Raw genomic sequence first — 11,591 nt, 5'->3', positions numbered from 1 at the left:
TAGGATGACCATAGGTAACATGACCTTAATCATGAGTGAGTTGTGAACTCCTGCCTATGATGGCGATCCTTTGATTTGCATGGATGAGAGTGGCCAGATCGCCGACTCAACAAGCCTACCATTTTGGAGATTCGTCTGATTGGGGAGCTGGGAACTCAACTACACAAGATGGAATTCACTCATTCCCCGAAGCAAGGGTAAGTAGATAAATTGTTCCCTTAAAGGCTGATTCCGGATCTTGAACAATGTGGTGTCACACCCTCTCTTGGCCAAAGAGGGGTTTAGTCATAAAAGGACTATGATCTATTATTCACTAGAGAAATCAATGGTACTTAAGAAGTTAGCTGTAACTATAGGGGCAAAACAATAATTTGGTCCAGCTGTACCTATGAGCAATTTGTGAACGGTCATCGTATTATTGATTGGTTATATCCAATGGATACAGAAATATATCTGTAGTGAAAAGAATACAATTATCGGTCTTTAATGGAATGTTCGAGAATTAACAGATGGTGGATAATGTGATTAAAGAATTTAATTAGTTATTCACATGCCGTTGGAGTTTTAAGCTACAAGTTCATAAGGTCTCTTTGGTAGCTCAAAAGAATTTAGTTGAGAATCTGTTTTTGGGTTAATTTGAAATGTTCAAATTAATAAGAGAGATATATAATTATATATGATATAATTGATATAATTTATTTGATACATTATAGTTGAAGGAACAAATATTTTAATATGATTCAAATATATTTTTTATGAATAAGATTTATTGTTGTTAAATTTAATATAAATATTATTTATATTAAATGCCATAACATAGAGAAAAAGAACTATAGTTTATATTGTATATGATACAATATTAAAACTATAGGTTATAAATATAATATGATAAGTTGGTTATCATATTTATTTATAATTATTAATTATTTGATAATTAATTCTCTTTTTTCTCTCTAACCACCTTAGTGGGAAGTTAAACTGCATTTATGGAAAAATGTAATAAAATAAATTTTGATTTTATATTCCATAGAAGTAGAGTTACACGATTTGAGAGATTCTACACGATAAGATTGAGAGACTATACGAAAACCTCATCGCCTAAATGATTGAAAGATCTCTCTATGCGATAAAGTTGTTCTTCCTTCAATCGTCTTCCTCCTCCAAATCACAAACATCCTCTAACCAAAATAGCCAGAGCCCACCACTCCTGGGTTCTCACCCTGAGAATACCAAGGTAACCAAGTGGTTGTGTCTTCCTGTTCGAGTTTAGTTGCTGCAGTTTGGAGAATTCGTATTGTTCGAAGTGTTCTTCAAAGGTATAATCTCTAAACTCTTGTTTCTTATTTAAAAACATGCTGTAATTTATGTTTTATGTATAATATGTTATGCTTATTGTAAATTTTTGTTACAATCGAAATAGGATTTGGATTATCTGCTTCCACTCAAAAGTTCTCTGTAAAATGAGTTCCTTCAAATCTAACTATATAATGTTTCAATGTTCACTTCAAAGAAAACATATGATGGCTTTGAAATTGCAACATCAAAATAAGTCCAAAAATCATATATGGATTCAAGAAGAATATATTCAGACTTTTATATCTTGGCTACGAGAAGAGGTAAAATGTTCAACCTATTATTTTGCATACACTTTTTAATGCCTGGGTTGGAATGAAAATTCTCATGGTAGGTTGCAACTAAGCTTGAAATGGGAAATACTGAAGTTTCAAACAACTTGAGGGGGATTGCTCATGGTCCTCATTCTTTTGTGATTACGTATGGCAATTACGTAATTAATGGATGTTGTTATTACACAAAATCTTGTGATAAGGATTGAAGTGTACAAAATAGTGGAGTTAGTTTAGTTGCAAAAACAATGCAAGTGTCTAGTTCAAAAGATAAAAATCCCATCATTGGAGATATGTCTTTTTATCGAGTGATACAAGAGATATGAGAACTAAATTATCATACGTTTAATGTTGATGTGTTAAATGTGATTAGGTTGAGACGATGAGCTCAATTTTGTCTTAGTTGATTTAAAAGAATAGGTCACAAGTTCGATTTTTTTATACTAGCAACCCAAGCAAGACAAGTATTCTATATTAAGGATCCAAGTGATGTTAGATGGTCAATTGTGATTACCCCACCACAAAGGGACTTTGAAGACAGATATAATGACAACGAACTTGGATATACAATATTACACTGTCAAGGAATACCCAATGATATGTTGAATGTTGATGTACATAATGACTTGGATGAGAACATGTTAACATATGTCTGATCGAATTGTGAAGGCACATGAATACCTACATAACATTTTATAGGTAGGTTATATATTGTGTAATATGATAATTGTTTTTTTAATTTAAAATTTTTATCAATCACATTTGATTTTTTGTTCGCTTAATATGTATACAATGTTAATTGTTTCTTAAATTTGATTGCAGTTCTTGATTTATACACTAGATGGAGCATAGTACAGTGGGTGACGAAGATTTAGAGTTTGGTGACAAAGAAATAGTAGTTATTAGGACAAATGAAACCACCAGAAGAAAGAACGGGGAGCTACTATTATATTTGATATAACACGTATTAGGAGTACGGGAGAAAAGAAGCTTGTGAAATACAATGAAGATGGCATACCCATTGGTGAAAAAGGATCTAAGTTAAAGCCTTTCATTGGGTCCTCTACGCATTGTCATGTACCTATTATATATATATCTTGGAAACATGTGCCTACTGAGTTGAAAGATAAGATATATAGTACAGTTGAGGTATATATATTCAACTTTTTATCTTGATAATATTGTAGATGTATATGTAATGTTTTCACGAACTTTTCAATGTTTAGGCCGCCTTTGTAATTGATACAAGATCTAGGAAGAACATTATGAAAACTGCAGGTATAGCTTTCCGTCAGTTTAAGAATTGGTTAACAACAAAATATATTATGCCATTTAAAGATGAACCTCAACTTCTAATAAATCCACAAGAAAAGTATTCATTTATTGATCAAAAGCATTAGGAAGAGTTTGTAAGATCGAGATTGTGTGTAAAGTTTCAGGTAAATTATTAATTTAATTTTATAAATAATTGTTATGTCATTCCCTACTAATAATCATTATGTTTGTATAGGAAAAAAGACGCTTGCAACAAGAACTTCGTTCTAAGAATAAGTACAATCGTCGAATTTCAAGGATAGGTTATGCTAACCTTGTTGAGGAGATGGTAAAATTTAGTATATGTTCCCATGATTCCTAAATTTATCACAATATTTAATTTTTTTCTTCATTTGAAAATAGAAGAAAGTATCTTCAAATGAAAGTGATTTTGATCGAGCTAACCTGTGGAAAAAATCTCGAGTTAAGAAGCCCTAGCTCCAAAAGTTTGGTTGTTTTCAGCCATACGTGAGATTAATTCCTGGGCCTCCCTGGCGTCTTATCAGTAAGAGTGACTCCAGTAGCTGAGTCAATGGAGCTCCTGTCATTGGCAAGTAAACCACTATAGAAATATTGAATCAACAATTAGTCAGAAATCTGGTGATGGGGAAAATTGGCATATAAACGTTTGTATCGTCCCAATATTCAGACAATGATTTACCAACAAATTGTTTAATCCCATAAATATCCTTTCTTATTGAATGGGCCCTAGAAGTCGGAATTTTTTTTTTTCAATAAATTTCTTTTTAAGTTCATTCCAAGTAGTTATCGACCCTGGAGCTAAGTAGTACAACCAATCTTTAGCGTCATCCTGTAATGAAAAAGGAAAAGCCTTAAGGTTCAGCTGTTCTTGTGTAACTCCATGGGGTTACATACTCACATGGACCATATGGAAGTCTTTGATGTGTTTATGGGGGTTGTCCCACACATTCTCTCTGAAGGTAGGCAATAGATTGATTAGCCCTGGCTTAAGTTTGAACGATACAATCATAGGTGGAAAGACGATGCACAAAGGTTATTGGTTCATGTCTGGCTCTGCCAGTTCCCTCAGAGTTTTCTCATGAACTTCCTCTCCCATTGCTCTTGTCGTATCGTCAGCAACTTCTTGGTTTCCTTCTTCTGGTATTTCTCCTCTGCGCCTTCTTCGAATTCTCCTCTCCTCTTGGTCAATATTTGTAATAAAAATGAAATTTGGACTCCCAGAGGAGCAGGACATAAACCAAAAGTAAGCAGTAACACACACTTTTATTATTATTATTATTTGCAATCGAAAAAATTTCCTAGGCTAATTGCCAAGTCTCGCTGATAACAGCGTCAATTTATTCCCAGGGTCTATCCTGAACCTAAACAAAGGAAGTTTTTGTTTCTCCAACTCAAGGCTTATACCACAAACACAGTAAAGCGATAAGATCGGGGTCGAGTCCATAGAGAGACTAATGATTAGCTAGGATAATCAAAGAATTCCAGGTAATGGGGGTTGGTTGGATTTGTAAATCAATTAACAAGCAATCAAAGAAAATAAGAATGAGTGCGAAAAATGGATTAAATTCAATCGATGGAAAAACATCGGGATTAGTATGTATGTTTTTTATTTCTATCATCAGGCACTAGTTAATGATACTAATTCCATATACCCTTCATCCTATTAGAAAATCTAATAGCCCAATTAGCCAATTTTGATAATAAATAGCACTAATTCAATTTAAGACTCTTCCTTCTTAGCGACATACAAGTAAAAATTGAATTGCTTTACGAAAAGGTTCATTGTTGAGACATACCACAAGTCGAAAAAGTCATATCTTATACTATGATTAATTGGGAAAGATTTAATATGCACAACTTAATCAATCAATATATGCATAGGCTATAATGATTTTGCAAACAAGAGTTTCGATAAATTAATTTGTCAAATCAATTCATAGAAATTTTAATAAGAATCAATTAAATCTTCCCAAGGGTTCATAATAATTAAATACATCAACTAGAGGACCTTCAAGAATCAAGGCATACTACTAATCCTAAGAAAATTTACCTAGCCTTGCATTGGTATAACGGAATTACAATGATTAATGGAGAAATGAGGCTAACTATATGAAATATTGTACAACAATACGACTGAAATTGCTCCAAAAAACGAACTAACTCTTAAATTTCTTCACACCTTCAGCTAGAACCCAAAATACAATATTTATAAGTTTTTCGCAGTGCGTGACTCTGGAAGAGCGTTAAAATGCTGTGGCGGCACTGTGAAGAACATTGAAGAAGCGTCACAATTGTAGTCTGACGCTCAGTTGCGCATGCGCGAAAGGGGAAGTCCGTCAAAGTCCGTAGCATTGTGACGCTCTATGGCAGCGTTGCAACGCTACCTATTCTACTTTATAGCATTGAGTAGAGGCATTGGGCTGGCGTTGCAACGATGGTGTTGTCAATCTATGGAGCATTTCAATGCTCGGAGTAGCATTGCGACGTTGCCCTACACTCAAGTCTACTACCTTCAAGCGTCGAGTGAGCATTGGACTTAGGCTATTGATGAGCATTGCAATGCAAAACGGTGTGATAACGGGTAGAAATACACGTTATTATAGCAAAAATAAGTAAAACAATTAGGGAATGCGACGGTAAAAATATACAAAATCATGTCCAAAAGAGTTAAATTGATAATATTGTGATCGCATGCACCCATCGCATAAAAGTAGCTAACTTACTTATTTTGTGTAGGAAAAATGCATTGGCGCAAGTAAAGTTGCGATCCAAGGAATTGGACGTCTGCGCACATTGAAAGATTGTGATCGCAAAGTCATGCGATCGTAAGCGTTCAAAAGAAGTTGCTCGAGAAGGTGGCCGCATAAAGACTGCACATCAAGGTGATAGCATAATAAATCATGATGGGATGGAAAGCTGATGATGTTCGAATCCGAATTTAGTTGACAAGCCGCTAACGACACACTGTAGCAAGTACACTCAACTTTCGGTGACCATTAATCGACGCATCAGAGTAGGAGATTTAATGACCGCCCATCATTGCAATCATTAGTGAGAAAGCTCCTTCACCTTGAGCTCTATAAATACCAAAGGCCACCATTGTTAGAGGAGTTTGCCATATAGAAGTTAGATCATATACAAAGTAGATAGCCATTAGTCTGTTCATAGTTATTCTTAACTTAGAAGACGCCAAGAGATCATTCTCGAACAGCTAGAAAGACTGTCAGGAAGTGTTACAAAAGGAAGAGAGGGTAACACTTGCGAAAGCAAGGATATTCTTTTGGGCAGAGTTGGAGTGAAAAGACAGTGTAAAAGGCCACGGGAAGCAAGACATTGCTATCGGGCTTCTTATCTCTACATTCTATTGTTATTCTGTATTCTGCAATTAATTTATAAACAATGGAAATCACATTTCAACTTATGTTCAATCTCTCCATACTTCGCATGACTAGCTAAATTATCAAATGGGTTGAGAAGTACTTAGCTAGCATGACCTAAGATTTACACTTTATGCAATCATCTTGTTTTATGTTTGCGTCATTCACCCTTTAGAGATACTTGAGAGAGTAGTCTAAAGAAAGAATTTAGACTTGAGAGAGTCAGATTAGAATCTAGGCTTGAGAGAGTTAGATTAGAATCTAGGCTTGAGAGAGTCAGATTAGAATCTAGGCTTGAGAGAGTCAGATTAGAACCGCATAAGCAAGAGATAGAAACTTAAACATAAGTTCTGTTTGCTATTATGTATCGCATGCACCCTAGAAATAGGATATGATAGTATGCGGTCATCTTATGTATGTGTGCATCATTCATCATCGCATAGACAAGAATAGAGGCTTAGACATAAGTCCTATCGACATTATCGTATACATCGCATGCGTCCTAGAAATAGGAACTATGACATTTGCATTGAGAGATAACATGTTGTTGTGTGTGTGTAGCATGATCGCTTAACTTGAACGCAATCTTAGGAAGTGTTAACTAAATCCCTTCTCAACCTGTTCATCGTATACTCATTGTAATTCTTGATTTCATCAACTCTTTACTCGAATCCGTCGCATAGGAAATATACTTAAACAAAATACCATCCAACTTATTTGTTTTTGCCACCACAAAGGGATCAAATTTACTGTCGCATAGTAACTCAGTAGTCCCTGTGTTCGACCCTAGACTTACCAGGAAACCTAGTGAGATTTATACTTGGATCTTATTAGGAAAAATTTCATGTGCAACGCATACCATATTCTTATCACATTTACAATGCATCAAGTTTTTGGTGCCGTTGTCGGGGACTACGACAGTACATATTGCACTAACAGTAAACCTTTTGATTTTCTTTGCAGCTTTCGACCTCTGTGCACTACCATACATTTGGTAAGGGAAGAAGCAGGTGTCGTATGAGCGAATGACACGTTCCTGAGCCCAACTACGACCCAAACATCGAGAGAATGTTCCGAATAAGACGAAGAAACAACCATCAACAACAAAAAGAGAGAAATCCCAATATGGCTAAACAACCGGAAGAAAGTGCAGCAAACCCGAACAACATCATGGCAAACCCCATTCTCCTAGCAAAAGACCGCAATAGACCCATCCAGAACTATGCGTCGCCCAACCTCTATGATTTCTCCTCAGGAATCATGAGGCCAGCTTTGGATGGATTGAGGTTTGAGATGAAGTCGGTTACGTTACAGATGATTTAGACAGCGGGACAGTTTGGTGGAAGGCATGGTGAGGTTCTGCACGCCCATCTCCGGAGTTTCATCGAAATCTATAATACTTTTTTGTTCCCAAACATCTCATTTGAGGAAGTTTGACTAAAGTTGTTCCCATTTTCATTATGCGACCAAGCAAGAAAATGGCCTTATTCTCTTGAACCAGGGGAGATAACCTCGTGGGAACAAGTTGTAGAAAAGTTCATGAAGAAATACTTCCCTCCTACAGAGAACGCATGAAGGAGGAAGTTAATTACAAATTTTGAATAGGAAATTGACAAATCTCTCAGCGATGCCTGGGCGAGATTTAAAAGATTGGTACAAGATTATCCGCACAATGGCTTACCTGACTATCTCCAAATGGAGATATTTTATCACGGTTTGAACCCTGCATCGTAGACAGCTGCCAATGCGGCAGCAGCTGGTGGTCTGCTTGACAAAACGTATGATGAGGCTAAAAATATTCTTGATTGCATATCAAAGATTCACGAAGATTGGAGGGAAAACGATCAACGACTAAAAATTCGAGAAGGTGACATAAACAATGGGGTCATCACATCTCTATAGAATCAAATGAATGCGATGATCAATCTATTACAGGGCATCGCAATCAACAGCTTTGGAATGCAAAGAGGTTAGGTCAACGCAATCGAGTAGATAAGCACAAGTTTTGCTACTTGTAGAGATTCGCATCCAATGGAAGAATGTTCAAGGAACCCACAATCAGTATAATTCGTAACGAACAATCCTTTCTCTAACACATACAACCTCGAGTGGAGAAACCACCCCAATTTTCATGTGGAAAAATAACCAACAAAAGAATTGCCAACCTATGGTGCAAAAGGATGGGCCGCCAGGATTTTTCCCACGAACGGTCAATGCAAAATCAAGCCAGCAGCTCACAAGCACCGCCATTTTCCTCCCTGGAGAGTTTATTAAAGCAGTACATAGAAAAGAACGAGACAGTACTCTAGAGTCGGGAAACTTCAATCCACAATTTAGTGATCCAGATAGGAAAAATTGCGGGCGAGCTTAAAAGTAGACCACAAGGGACGTTACTGAGCTCAACTGAGCTCCCTCGCAACTCGGGAACACAGGAAAGAAGCAATGTCAAGTAGTGACCTTACGAAGTGGAAAGACAATTGTGGATGATAAGAAGGAGCGAAGTTGGACTAATCCAATTACGATGGAATCCAGGACCTCGTTGACACAGAATGAACTAGAAGAGCCTGAGACGATGGAACCAGAAGTTGCGTTCACTTTTAAGCCTATAGAACAAGGAACCGTGAAGGTACAACTGCCACCATTCTCGTAAAGACTTAAGAAGATGCAAAATGATAAAGTGCAGTATCATCGCTTTATGGAAATGTTAAAACAATTACATACCAACATCTCTTTTATAGAAGCGATTGAACAAATGCGAAAATATGCGAAGTTTTTAAAGGACATGGTGACAAAGAAAATAAGCACAGGAAAGTTCGCAACGGTGGCGTTAATGCAAGAGTCAGACACCATAATCCCACCGAAGATGCACGACCCCGGAAGTTTCACGATACCCTGCTCAATTGGCGAGATATATATCGGCCAAACGCTTTGCGACCTTGGGGCAAGTATAAATTTAATGCCCCTTTCAATTTTCAAACAGTTAAATGTGGGGCAGTTGACGTCCACGACGGTGACTCTCCAACTGGCAGATAGGTCCTTAGTTCACCCAGAGGGAAAGTTGAAAGATGTCCTGGGCTCAATTGATAAATTCATTCTACCGGCAGACTTCATCATTCTCGACTACGAAGCAGACAAAGATCTGCCCATCATATTGAGACAACCATATTTATCTACTAGTCGCGCTCAAATTGATGTGTACAAGGGAGAGATCACAATGAGTGTAAATGGGAAGAAGCTCAGGTTCGACATCATTAAAGCCAGAAGATGAAGACTTATTTGATTCTGACAATAAACCTAGTTGTAATGAAGAAGAGGAGTTTGAAGAAGAAGATGAAAGAGAGAATGTGACCGCATCCATAGAAACCTGCAATGTGATCATGGAAACAACAAACAAAGAAGAAAATTTGAATTTGAATGGAGAAAGAAAAACACAAAAACCTTCCTTGGAACAACCACCTACCGTGGAATTAAAAACTCTGCCAAGTCATCTGAAGTATGTTTTCCTCGGGCAAAATAAACTTTGCCAGTGATAATTTCCTCTGCGCTGCAAGAAGAACAAGAAAATGCACTGCTTAGCATCCTGAAGAAGTACACAAAAGCAATAAGGTGGACGTTAGCAGATATAAGGGAAATCAGTCCAACATACTGCATGCACAGGATACGTCTCGAAGAAAACCAAAAAGGGTCTATCGAACCTCAATGTAGACTGAACCCTATGATGAAGGAGGTTTTGAAAAAGGAGATAATCAAATGGTTGGACATAGGCATCATATAGCCAATCGCCGATAGCACGTGGGTCAGCCCCGTGCAATGCGTGCCCAAGAAGGGAGGAATGAAGATAGTCCCAAACGCAAATAATGAATTAATACCAATGAGAACCGTCACTGGTTGGCAGATTTGCATGGACTACCGCAAACTCAATGCAGCAACAAAAAAGAACCATTTCCCCTTGCCTTTTATTGACCAGATGCTAGACCGCCTAGCAGGAAATGATTACTTCTGTTTTCTGGATGGGTATGCGAGCTACAACCAAATAATGATCTCTCTTGAAGACTAAGAGAAAACCACATTCACCTCCCATACGAGACGTTTACTTTTCGTCGCATGCCGTTCAGATTATGCAATGCACCGAACACATTCCAGAGGTTCATGATGGCTATCTTCTCCGAATACCTAGAGGATTCAGTGCAAATTTTTATAGACGACTTCTCAGTTTACGGGCAAACGTATGAAGTCTGTTTGAACAACTTGGAGAAGATATTGAGGAGATATGAACAGATAAATCTTGTGCTGAATTGGGAGAAGTGCCACTTCATGGTAAATGAAGGCATTGTGCTCGAGCATAAAGTTTCCAAGGAAGGGCTGGAGGTGGATAAGGAAAAAATTGAGGCCATTGAAAAGCTTCCACCTCCAGCAAATGTGAAGGCTGCCAAGAGTTTCCTGGGCATGCAGGATTTTACCATTGTTTTGTGAAGGACTTTTCAAAGATTGCTTGACCATTGAGTGCATTGCTGGAGGCTGACAGAACGTTCGACTTTGATACACAATGCCTCAACGTATTCAAGATACTAAAGAACGCATTAACTACCGCGCCTGTGTTGATCGCACCTGACTGAACAAAGCCATTTGAGCTAATGTGCGATGCTAGCATAGAAGAAAAAAACAATACTACACCCCATCGCATATGCGAGTAGAACATTGAACCCTGCCCAAGTTAATTACACTACCACTGAAAATGAACTTCTTGCAGTGATCTTTGCGCTGGAAAAATTTAGAGCTTACTTGTTGGGATCCAAAGTGATAGTTCACACTGACCACTCGGCAATCAAATATTTGATGACCAAGAAAGATACAAAGTCGAGGTTGATCTGATGGGCTCTCCTCCTCCAAGAATTCAACATAGAAATAATTGACCGCAAGGGGATGGAGAACCAGGTTGCGGACCACCTATCAAGACTAGAGAATTCGAAAGTAGACCGCAACCAGTCGGAGGTGAATGCAACCTTTCCAAATGAGCAGCTGTTCAAACTTGAAGAATTACCATGGTACGCAGATGTTGTCAACTACCTGGTCTGTGAGCAATTTCCAGAAAATTATACAGCCCACAAAAAGAGGCGACTTATGCATGAATGTAAATCATACTATTGGAACGAGCCAAATCTTTACAAGAGGGGGTCAGACCAGATCTTGCGTCTATGTGTACCAGAGACTGCTTATCAACGCATACTGTCCTAATGCCATGACTCACCGTATGGTGGACACTTTGGAGGTCAACGCACAGTAGCAAGGGTGT

The 11,591-nt window shown here is 37.7% G+C and overlaps 1 protein-coding gene and 1 pseudogene across 1 annotated transcript; both read left to right on the top strand.

The window, feature by feature from the left end:
* Window positions 1-1,520: 1,520 nt before the first annotated feature.
* On the top strand, window positions 1,521-3,377 carry LOC150037122 (uncharacterized; annotated as a pseudogene).
* Window positions 3,378-9,080: 5,703 nt separating this feature from the next.
* LOC150037121 (uncharacterized) lies at window positions 9,081-9,566 on the top strand. Its single transcript, XM_090311883.1, has one exon. The coding sequence runs from the start codon at window positions 9,081-9,083 to the stop codon at window positions 9,564-9,566; it is 486 nt and encodes a 161-aa protein (XP_090168009.1).
* The last annotated feature ends 2,025 nt before the right edge of the window (window positions 9,567-11,591 follow it).

The sequence above is a fragment of the Benincasa hispida genome, chromosome 3, assembly GCF_027475165.1.
Source record: "Benincasa hispida cultivar pf3 chromosome 3, pf3_genome.v1.1, whole genome shotgun sequence".
In the NCBI taxonomy this organism is placed as follows: Eukaryota; Viridiplantae; Streptophyta; class Magnoliopsida; order Cucurbitales; family Cucurbitaceae; genus Benincasa; species Benincasa hispida.
Note: the sequence above shows the minus strand (reverse complement) of the source record. Positions and strands in the feature narration are given on the sequence as shown.